The following is an 11369-nucleotide window of genomic DNA, read 5'->3' on the forward strand; positions in this document are numbered from 1 at the left end:
ACCTGGAGCAGGTGACACAGGAACACATCCAGGTGGGCTTGGAATGTCTCCAGAGAGGGACACTGCAGATTCAGAGCTCTGCCACCCTCAATGTAAAGAAATTCTTTCTGATTCTTGTTGTATTTTAGTTTAGGCTGTAGCTGGGCAACACCAAAAAGAATCTGGGATCATCCTCTGGCACCCCTTGGAGATGTTTCTATCGATGGATGGGATCTCCTCTCTGCTCCAGACTGAAATCCTAAATCTGGAACTCTACTGAAGGGCTGAATTCGGAGAGGCTTTTGGAGGCTCCTTTTCCACCGAGAACGATTCCCTGAAGGCTGGAACACTTTTCATCGTGATTTAGGTGTTTATTGTGACTGAAGGTGCCACGGGTGCAGGTTTATTGTAGTTTAGGTGTTTATTGTGACCGATGGTCCCGCACAGACGCGGATTTATCGCTATTTACGTGTTCATTGTGGCTGAGGATCCTACAAGAGCGGATTTATTGCTATTTAGGTGTTCATCGTGGCTGAAAGTCCCACAAAGACGGAGTTTTATCACTATTTAGGTGTTCATTGTGGCTGAGGGTCCTACAAAGGCGGGTTTATCACGATTTAGTTATTTATTGTGACCAAAGACCCTGCACGCACCTATTTACCAAAATTCAGGCGCCTATTTTGGCTGAAGGTCTCGCAGACGCAGGTTTATCGCTGTTTAAACCTTTATTGTGACTGACGCTCCGCAAGCACGGGTTTAACCGCATTATAGGTGTTCATTTATCTCCCGGGCCGGCCGCCCCGCCGTTATCCCGGCCGCTCCCGCGCGCCGCCTCAGGCGGGCGAAAGGGGCGTGGCCTCCACACAAGCCCCGCCCCGCCCCCGCGCGGCGTTCCGGAAGTGACGTAGCACGCGGTGACCTTCAGAGGCGGTGGAACGAGTGTCGGGTCGGGCCGTACCGTTCGGGCTTTCCTGCGCTTTCCTTCCTTCCGTGCCGCTCCGTTCCGCTCCCCGCCGCCATGCCCAGGGGCAGCCGCAGCCGCACGTCCCGTGTGGCGCCCCCCGCCAGGTGAGGGCTGCCGGGGACCCCTCTCCTTCTCTCCTCTCCCTCGTGCAGGCCGCAGTGGCCTGGCCGCCATTGTGAGGGCCGGTGACGCACCGGGGTGGTGGCAGCGCCCGGCTGGTTTGAGCTGGGCTGGCTCTGGGTTAGCGGAGCGCGCTTAGGCGCTTTGGGGGATGGAAATGGGTCTGCTCGGCCGCAGGGCCTGGACACCAGCACCGTGGTAGTCATCCGCTTTTGGGTCATATTGTATTTCTTCTCAAAACAGCACAGCTCTGTGATCTGGGGAATAACCAGGCAGAAAAAAACCTGCAATCCTGACCATGTCTTGCATAAGACGCTTACCCGAACACTGAGTTCATTCCTTCAGCGTGTAACAGGGGTTTGTGTAATCCCAGCGTGATCCTTGGCGCTCCTGTGCAGCGCCACGAGTCGCACTCGGCGGTCCCTGTGTGTCCCTTCCAGCTCGGGACATTCTCTGCCTCACAAGAGGAACGGTGCATTCCTGGCCCTGCAGCCACGCGGCCCGGCATGATTTGGGATGATGATGATGAAGTGACGTTTCTCTTTGTGTCCCTGCAGCCGGGCACCCCCGATGAGAGCCGCATCTCCCGCACCGGCTCCTCGGGCCTCTGTCCCCGCAGCGGCTCCGCCTTCCGCCGTGGCGACCCCAGCTCCGAAACAGCCAGGGCTGATGGCCCAGATGGCCACAACTGCTGCCGGGGTGGCCGTGGGCTCGGCTGTGGGACACACCATTGGCCACGCCATCACTGGAGGATTTAGTGGAGGGGGCAGCTCTGAGGCTGCCAGGCCTGATATCACTTACCAGGTGAGGGGAAGCACAGCTGGACACCGGCTATGGCAGCTCAGCCCCACGTGGGCTGAGGGAGTTGCTGGAGCCTTAAATACCACATGAGTCTATAGACTATATAAAACCACATACAGTCTGTAGCTACAGACTGAATCTCCAAGGTAACTCACCATGAGTCATCTTAAAAGGAGTTCAGAGGGATGCAGGAGTGATGTGTGGCAAGGTCTTGGTGTTATTTTCTCCTGTATTATTCCTCTGATTCAGGCAGGACTTCCATGTTCCAGGTCTGATTTGCTTAGGTGCCATCCAGAGTCACCTGAGTTGCCTCAAGTGTTTGTAATTTTAAAAACTCCTCTGAATGTGGCATTCCACTACTGGAAAAATTGTTTTGTACTTCAGCCCTTTATTTGTTTTCCATTAAAAAAAATTAGGATTTTGACTGAAATGCAGGGAGGAACACTCAGCAAGAAGTGTGAGGGTGGTTTGACTTCGTTGGAAGAGTCCTTACAGTGCTATTTGGTGTTTCAGGAGCCCCAGGCTGCTCAGGCTGCCCAGCAGCAGCAGTTTGGTCCTTGCCAGTATGAGATTAAACAATTCCTGGAGTGTGCCCAGAACCAGACTGACCTCAAGCTGTGCGAGGGCTTCAGTGAGGTGCTCAAGCAGTGCAGGGTTGCCAATGGTAAGTACACAGTGCTGGCAGGCAGCTGTTAAATGGGATAATGAGTAAAAGTATGGTGGGAATGATGTCCTGAGGGTTTGATCCAGCTGGTGGAGTGATGAAGGTGCTCTGAAATCAGGTAAAGCAGGTGTTGTTCTGTTGGGCTTCAAGCTTGGGTCCTGTACATGTAGCTGGGGTGGAGAGAGGTGAATTCCTGATGCTTTGTGCAGGTGCATGGATTGAAGATGACTGGAAATGTAGCAGCAGCACATTTGGGGAATTAGCAGAGCTCTAAAGATGGTAAAACCATCCTGTGCTGGCAGGAAGGAGGCAGCTGTGCACCAGAGCTGTATCTGCAGCTCAGCATATCCCAGCAAATGCATGAGGGAAGGGGGAGCACCCTGACAAATCTGCCTTAGGGCAAGGAAAACACCTTCTATTCAGGGATCCAAAACTCACTGCCATAACTCCTCCCTTTCAGGTTTGGCCTAAACCTGCACAAGGAAGCTGCTGAAGATCATCTTGCAAGAACTGACCTATGAATGAAAACAAAAAAAAGCTTCAGTAATAAAGTTTAAAGCTGTTTTGGTATCTTGTTATAGTCCATATATTCACACTTTCATCCCTGTGGCTTCTGCCGTAGCTGCCTCTGATGTGATCCAACTTCACAGCCGCAATTTAATTTAGCACAAAATGGAAGAGTGAATAATAAAGCAGAATGAGCTAACATGGGTTTAACTGGTTTTGCTGATTGTTGTGTTGAATGTATGTAATGTGGTCTATAAATAAACTTCTCTCTTTAGAAGTTTCTTGCTTTAGTTGAGTTTGAGTGCTGGAGTTGAAGGGTGAGCAGGTGAGAATTGATTTTTGGTAAGGTGTTCTGCAGGTGTTTCTTTCATGCTGTGGTAGGGCTGAACCATGAGAGGATGATTCTATGGCTTTCCCTCCTGCCTGGCTCAGGCAAGTGACAAAGCCACTGCTGCTACAGAAAATAATAGTAATTTTTAAAGTATTTACTGATGAGAAGTGCAAACCCTCCTTTATCCATCGGAGGGAGCAGCCACATCATGCCTTGCTCAAATCCTTGGGGCTGATAAAGTAAACACCTTCCTGTATATCACTGGATAAGCTGTGCTCCTACCAGGAAGTGTGGGGAATAACCCTGTTCTGAAAAGTGCAATTTTTGTTAAAAATACTTTCCCTGGCGTGACCGGTTTTCCCTGTTACACTGTTGGATGTTTGCCCGTTCCTAAAGCACTTCGCCTCTCACCTGCAATTCCTGGAAGCGAAAATAGATTAAATCAATGTTCAAAAGAGACAGGAGTCACCTCACACAGGGGGAATGGGGGCAGAACTGCCTGTCCTGGTGCCAGGAGCAGCTTCACCTCTGCTGATCAAAATCCCATCTCATTTATGGGTTGTTTCACCGACCTGGTGAAACCGAAATAAAACCAGTGAGTGGTGACAAGAGGAAATGGCCTTAAGCTGATACATAGGTTAGATATTAGGGGGGAAAAAACTTGTTGGGGTGGTCAGGCAGTGGAACAGTTTCCCGGAGAAGCTGCGCAGTCACCATCCGTGGAGGTGTGCGGGAGGCGCTGGGTGACGATGGAGCGGCTCACAGTCACGCTGGCAGTGCTGGGACCGGCCGCCCTTAAAGCTCCCTCCCACCTTCCCCTATCCCCCGGCCCCGCTCTCCCCGCCCGTCCCGCAGCCCGTCCCGGCCGAGCCTCCCCGCTCTCCGGGGACAGCCCCAGCTCCCGGCGGCCTCACGGCAACACCCCCGGGGAGGAGGAGCCGGGGCCGCGCCGGGGCTCGGCGGCGGAAGGGTTAAACCGGGGAAGTGCCGCAGCTCCGGGGCGGCCCCCGGCCCCCCCCTTGCCCCTTGCCCGGCCATGCCCGCCCGGCTCCCGCCGCTGCCAACTCGCGCTGCGCTTTCTCCGGGGCCGGGCGGCGGCGGCCGGCCCTGAGCTCTCGGCTCCCGGTGTTCCCGGTGTTCCCGGCGGCTCCCGGTGCTCCCGGCGCCAGGCCCGGGCCCAGCCCGGCGCTGCCCTCAGCGAGGTGAGGAGCCGGCGGCGCTGAGGGGAGGGTGTGTGTGTGAGGGGGGGTCCTGGCCCGGAAAACTCCCGTGCTCAGCGTTCTTTGTCTCCGGGGCTGAGGGAGAGGGGCCGCATTCCCCTGCTGGCCTAAAAGCTTGGTTTTATCTTGAGCTTTGCGGGTTTATCTTAATGGATATTTGTATATCTTTGTCCTCCTCAGAGACCTCCCTCCCCGTTTGGCGGCTGCGGGCGGGGGGCCATGCCCAGCGCCCCACCCTCAGTGTTTCTCCAGGCAGAAAATTCCCTCACGACCCCCCTTGCACTCCTGTAATAAACCCAGGGTGTTCCATTAGAGCCCTGCACCGGCTGCTTATATAATTCTTGGGTATTTTAAACAAACTCCCGGGTTCTTCCCCCCCGGCAGTGTCCGTGGATGTCCCCCAGCCTCCAGCCCTTCCCCACAACAGCAACACCCAGGACGTGGATTTTCACAAATAATCAGTTTTTTCGTTACACCCCCCCCCCCCTCCCCAACTCAGAGATATTTTATTTTCCCTACTTCCTGGTCCTGCCTCTCCTTTGTAATTTCAGCTTGGTTTGGGCATTACTCGCAGTATTTCCAACAGCTGAAGTTTTCTAAGTTAAACTCATGGCTGTTCAGAAATGCTCCAGCCCGTGTTAGGCATGCCTGGCAGCAGCAGCCAGACACCCAAAAGAGCACTTTGGTCCTTAAAACCAGGTCAGGACAGATACACGTTGCTAATGAGATTTAAATGTACTTAGAGCTGCCAGTGACCTGGCGGAGTTGTTGAGAGGAGAGCTCACAGAACTGGGGATCTCCTGCCCACCTCTGTCCCTTTTCCAGCAGCAAACTGTCATCTCAAAAGGACAGTTTTGCTGCCCATGCTTGTAAGAACTGCTTTCCACCCTAACTGCTTGGACTCCGTGTATGGGCACAGAAACAAGCTGTATAAGAACCCCTCCAAGCCTGAAATAGGAAAAAGAAGTGGGACAAGAGCCTTTCAGGAGTTGTGCCGGCTGCTGGCAGCTGCACAGGAGTGGCTCAGGGAGCTCTTTCAGCTGCTGTCCTCAGGCTGGCTCAGCTCCCACTGTCCCCAGAACCCCTGTCCCCACCTGCAGCCCTTTCCCACCCAGCCCCTCTCACTGCTTCACTGACCCTCACTGCCTCTTTTTCCTCCTCAGTCTCTTTCTCTTCCCTTTAAACGCTGTTTTCCCTCCTTATCCTCAGCCAGAATCACAGAATCATAATAATCTTAAAAATAATAAGGAAAAGAAAGAGAAAAGCAATAGGGGAAGATTCCAGCTTCCACCTGGGGTGGTTTTGGTGTGGGGTGGTGTTTCTGGAGGCTGCTGCCCTGTGGCACAGGGAAGGGATGAGGTTTTGGGGTGTGCAGCATTTCCCAAAGCCTTGGCCTCAGCCAGACTGGTTTTACCCTGGGGACAGCCAGGCTATGAGGGAATCCAGTGGTATTTCTATTCCCAGTGGGATTTCCACAGCATCCCAAGAGGAAAACTTGGCTTTTCCAAGCAGCAAAATACCCTCTTTGGTTGGTCCAGGATCTTCCTTCCCTTCCTTCTTCCTCGATGATTTTTCTTCCGTAAGGGATTGGTGATCCCAGCTCTGGGGGCAGTGAGTGCCCAACCTTGCTCTTTTTGCCTTGCAGCCCCTTTCTGCCCAGAGTGCTGCCTGACAGGAGCCAGAGATGACCAAGGAAGAAGATCTACCAGACTGGAACTCATCCAAGGAGTTTTATGAGAAGTATGAGCCGAAGGAAATTTTGGGCAGGTAAAGCTTTATTTTTGGCAAGCGGCTTGTTTTGGTTTCAGGTCCTCCAGTGCCAGATAGGAACAGTGTTCCCTGGGAATCTGATACAAACAGGGCCCACAGCAGCATGGGGCTAAAAATAGCATGGAACAGCACTTTCCATCAGCTCAAAACCTTCTGTCCCACCGAGACAGGGTGACAGAGTGAGACCCGCTGGTGCATGAAAATCCCAGCCGGCCCAGGTGCCGGTGGCTGGGCAGACAGGGATGGAACCCCCCTTTTGTCCCTGTTGTCCCTGGCAGGGGGGTGAGCAGCGTGGTCCGGAGGTGCATCCATAAAACCACGAGGCAGGAATATGCTGTGAAGATCATCGACATCACAGCAGGGAACATCTCCCCCAAGGAGGTGCAGGAGCTGCGGGAAGCCACCACCAAGGAGATCGACATCCTCCGCAAGGTCTCGGGACACCCCAACGTCAGTAAGTCAGGCCCTGAGCATCCAGGCAACGGGAATTTCTGCCCTGGTTGTTCCTCAGGGTGTCCCCAGGAAGGGTTTTTGGGGTGAAATCCCTGGATGATGCCAGGCACCTGCTCAGAGCATTGTTTGCTCTCCCTCCACACACACACACGCCCCTGCAGTGCCCTCCATGTTGTCTCCCAGCCACAACACCTGTGAAGATCAGCTCCTCATTAACTCAATTAGGTTAATCAGATTTTTAGTCCATTGATGGACAGGAACACTGTGCTCACAGCCCCTGTGCTTTATTGCAGTCCAGCTGAAGGACAGCTATGAATCCAGCACCTTCTTCTTCTTGGTATTTGACCTGTAAGTACCAGCTGGCTTAGCACCCCTGGGCCCACTCCCTCTCTGCAGATTGGTCCCAGCTTTCTATGGCCCAAAAATGGCAAAGTGGAGGGACAAGCAGCCCTTAAGGTAGAATCAAACCACAATTACTGCAAGCTCATTGCAGCCCTGCTGCCAGCACTGTTTCCCCTCTGTCAGCGGCTCCGTGCTGCTCGGGTTTCCCTGTAACCTTTGGTGGGAGCTGTCATGGATCCCTGAGGGTTATTTATATGCTCAGTGGGACCAGGGTGTCTGCAAAGCCACAATTCCCAATGCCAGGACAGTGCAGTGGATGTCAGAGGAGTGTGATGGCACTGGGAGAGCCCCATCCCTGCCCCATCTTTGATAGTTGGACTTGGTGATCCTAAAGGCCTTTTCAAACCTTAACAATTGTGTTTCTATCCAGAACCTGCCCTCTCCAGGCATAGCTTCTGCTCCTGCCTGATATTTTACTGAAATATATAAAGGCATTTTTACCCCTTTTTATGGAAGTTATTTTGGGCTGATTGATCCTCACCAGGGATTCAGGGCTGCTTTGCTGTTGCAGCTCAGCCTCTGCCTGACTCTGTTTCCCCTTCCTCATGCAGGATGAAGAGAGGGGAGCTCTTTGACTACCTCACTGAGAAAGTCACCTTGAGCGAGAAAGAAACCAGGTAAGGCCAGGTGCAGAGGGCTGAAAATCACCTTGCAAGAGCAGAGCGTGGGTTTGAGGGGAGACCTTGCTGCCAGCACAGCACCCTGGGCTGTGTCCTGTGCACTGTCCCTGTCCCCATCCCTGGGATGGTGGTGCCAGTGGATATTTGGGATAGGGAATGAGCTGTCCCCATCCCCAGGAAGATCATGCGAGCTCTGCTGGAGGTGATCCAATACCTGCACTCCATCAACATCGTCCACCGGGACCTGAAGCCAGAGAACATCCTGCTGGATGATGACATGAACATCAAGCTGACAGATTTTGGCTTCTCCTGCCAGCTGAATGAGAATGAGAAGCTCAAAGGTAGGGGGCTGGTGAGGTGGGGGGATGCTGGGCTGGTGAGTTTTTCCAGCCCCACTCTGTCCTTGTCACCAGTCTCACCCTGGGGGTGCACATTGGTGCTGTTTGGCTGCTTTTGCTGTCCTCACACACAATTCTGCCTGCACACAGCCTCCACACCTCTCTCCAGACTTTCTGCTATTTAGGAAAACCATCCTAATCTGTTCCACTTCTTTTTTCCTCCAGTTGATCCCCATTACCCACTTACTGCCCAGCATTATTTCCCCCAATTCCTACATTCAAAGAGCCAACAACTGCCATCCCCTCCCACAAGCATCCATATAATCTTCTTTGCTCACTTGTTAGCCACAATAATTCACCAAAAAAGTCACCAGTGAGATGCACACAGGTTGCAGTTCCTCAGTGAGCACCATTCCTGCAGAGATCCCACCAGGGGCTGCCAGAGGGTAAGTGGGAATGGCACCTAGGTTGATGCTCTGCCCTGTGTCCCTGTCCCCACAGAGATCTGTGGCACTCCTGGCTACCTGGCCCCCGAGATCCTGCAGTGCTCCATGGATGATGAGCACCAAGGCTATGGGAAGGAGGTGGATATGTGAGTGAGAAGCTGTTCCCTAAACACACACATATGGTTTGAGGCCAGAATTGTGGCAAACGGGGACCTGTGTGAGTGTTTGGAAAGAATGAAATGATGCACCAAAAGCCAATATTGGTGGCTGTCTGGGTCACCAGGGGCTCTGGCACAGAGCAGGGGGAGAAGCAGCCTGGGGACAAGCCCATCTCCCCACTTCACCCCATTGTGAGAGGGAAAGCAACACTTTCTGTTCATGGAAGTCAATGTAGGCTGAGCTTCAAGACATGAGGGTTTTAAATTCACCTTGTGCAGCCCCTGAGAGAGCAGCCAGCTCAGGGCAGCCCAGCAGAGCTCTGCAGGGACTTTGCCACCACCTCTGGTGTCTTCAGGCTGCAATGGTCAGAGTTGTGACAACACCAGGGCATTTCATCCCCTTTCCAGTTTGAGCCAGGACACCTGGCACTGCACAGCCTGAGCTGTGCCCGAGGGCATCCAGCCTGGCTGGCATCGCCAAGCCCCACTCCCTTCCCTAAAAAACTCTGCAAAGGTCAAATACTCCATCTCAAAGCATCTTCCTGCAGCATCCAGGGAGCAACTCCCCCTCAGCTTAGCCCAAAGCGAGCTCAGCCCCCCTCCCCAGGCACACACAGAGCAGTTCCCTGCTGGTTTTCCAGGGAGGCCAAGGCAGGTTGGGCCAGCCCTGGGGTGCAGAGCCAGCTGGGTGGCCCGGGGGTGGCACAGGGGTGGCACAGGGGTGCTGGAGGCTCGGTGTGGCTGCCCACAGGTGGAGCACAGGGGTGATCATGTACACCCTGCTGGCCGGCTCGCCGCCCTTCTGGCACCGCAAGCAGATGCTGATGCTGCGCATGATCATGAACGGCGATTACCAGTTCAGCTCCCCGGAGTGGGACGACCGCTCCGACACCGTCAAGGACCTGGTGGGTGCTTGGGCTGGGAAAACTTGGGAGTGGAGGGGGTGTTGCAGACCCCTGGGATACCCCAAAGTGAGCGGTGACCTGTGCAGATCTCGCGGTTCCTGGTGGTGGACCCGCGGCAGCGGTACACGGCGGGCGAGGCGCTGGCACATCCCTTCTTCCAGCAGTACGATGTGGAGGAGGTCCGGCACTTCAGCCCCTTCCGCAAATTCAAGGTGGGGATGAGCTGGGAGCTGCAGGAGCCAGCAGTGGGATGGGTTTTCCAGCTGGGGGTGGGGTTTGGGAGGGTGTAGCAGCCTGGGTGCAGAGCAGGCAGTCCCTCATGGGTGGGACTTAAAGGAGAAGGGAGAAACTGCCCGCTACCTCAAAAAACAACAATTGAAAGAACTGGAGAGTTCAGCCTGGAGAAGAGAAGGCTCCAGGGAGACCTTCGAGCCCCTTCCATTGCCTAAAGAGGCTCCAAGAGAGCTGGAGAGGGACTTGGGGCAAAGGATGGAGTGACAGGGCAAGGGGGAGCAGCTTCCCACTGCCAGAGGGCAGGGTAGATGGCATAGTGGGAAGAAATTCTTGGCTGTAAGGGTGGGGAGGCGCTGGCAGAGGTTTCCCAGAGAAGCTGTGGCTGCCCCATTCCTGGAGGTGTCCAAGGCCAGGTTTGGACTTGGAGCAACCTGGGATAGAGGAAGATGTCCCTGCCCATGACAGGGGGTGGAGAAAAATGGGCTTTAAGTTCCCTTTTAACTCAAACTATGGTGTGATTCTATGATTCCGTGGCATGAGCCCCTGCCCTTCACCAGCCCCACAGGAACTAAACTGTGCCAGGCACTGAGCTCCCTCCTGGTTCCCCCACAGGGAGGGGTGCACTGGGACCACCCCATTGTGGGGATTCCCCTGCATGCCAGGCTGTTGTAGGAGAATTCTCATGAATACCAGACTATTCCCTGTGCCCCAGGTGATCTGCCTGACCGTGCTGGCCTCGGTGAGGATTTATTACCAGTACAGGCTGGTGAAGTCAGTGACCAGGGAGCTGGTGGTCAGGGACCCGTACGCCCTCAAGCCCGTCCGCAAGCTCATCGACGCCTGTGCCTTCCGCACCTACCGCCACTGGGTGAAGAAGGGCGAGGCCCAGAACAGAGCTGCCCTCTTTGAGAACACCTGCAAGGCCATCCTGCTCACCCTGGCAGCCGAGGAGGGGCTGTTCTGATCACTGCCCCAGCCCCTGCTTTGGCTCACAGTAGGCGAGTAAAATCTTGGAAAACGAAATGCTGATTTCTGGGGGTTTTAAAATTTTCTTTCACTGGGCTCAGGACTGGTGCAAATACAGACATAGCAAATAATTTGTTCCTGGGGTGTGTAGCACTGGAGGAATGGGTTTGGAGAAAAGAAACCTCCTTTTAACAGAGCCAGAACCAGCTGCAGCTCCCCATGGGGAAGGCTCAGCCCTCAGGCACCTGCAGTGCCTGTTGTGGGACAGGTAAAGGCGGATGAGGGATCCCAGTGCCTGTTTTGGGACAGGTAAAGGTGGATGAGGCATCCCTGAGCAGTGTTCCTGCCCACTCTTGTGGTGAAGGCTCCTGGTCCCCTCAGGCTTGGCACAGAGCTCCTGCACAGAGAGTTTGTGCTGGTTGGAACTCCTGGGAGAGGTGGGGCACTGTTTTCATCTGTCACATCATTTTGTACTGCTCAAACGCCAATGA

The 11369-nt window shown here is 54.3% G+C and overlaps 2 protein-coding genes across 2 annotated transcripts; both read left to right on the forward strand.

Annotated features, from left to right (window-relative positions):
* Positions 1–913: 913 nt before the first annotated feature.
* On the forward strand, positions 914–3312 carry CHCHD2 (coiled-coil-helix-coiled-coil-helix domain containing 2). The gene is made up of 4 exons (XM_014876661.2): positions 914–1047; positions 1621–1867; positions 2378–2528; positions 2989–3312. Exons 1-4 carry the CDS (start codon positions 998–1000, stop codon positions 2997–2999), a joined length of 459 nt encoding a protein of 152 aa, XP_014732147.1. The 5' UTR covers positions 914–997; the 3' UTR covers positions 3000–3312.
* A 938-nt stretch (positions 3313–4250) lies between these two features.
* Positions 4251–10935, forward strand: PHKG1 (phosphorylase kinase catalytic subunit gamma 1). Its single transcript, XM_014876643.2, has 10 exons — positions 4251–4568; positions 6232–6353; positions 6635–6810; positions 7103–7157; positions 7763–7828; positions 8009–8172; positions 8671–8761; positions 9525–9678; positions 9765–9890; positions 10625–10935. Exons 2-10 carry the CDS (start codon positions 6271–6273, stop codon positions 10874–10876), a joined length of 1167 nt encoding a protein of 388 aa, XP_014732129.1. The 5' UTR covers positions 4251–4568; positions 6232–6270; the 3' UTR covers positions 10877–10935.
* Positions 10936–11369: the final 434 nt, after the last annotated feature.

Source organism: Sturnus vulgaris, chromosome 21 (assembly GCF_052056855.1).
Source record: "Sturnus vulgaris isolate bStuVul1 chromosome 21, bStuVul1.hap1, whole genome shotgun sequence".
NCBI classification, from domain to species: Eukaryota; Metazoa; Chordata; class Aves; order Passeriformes; family Sturnidae; genus Sturnus; species Sturnus vulgaris.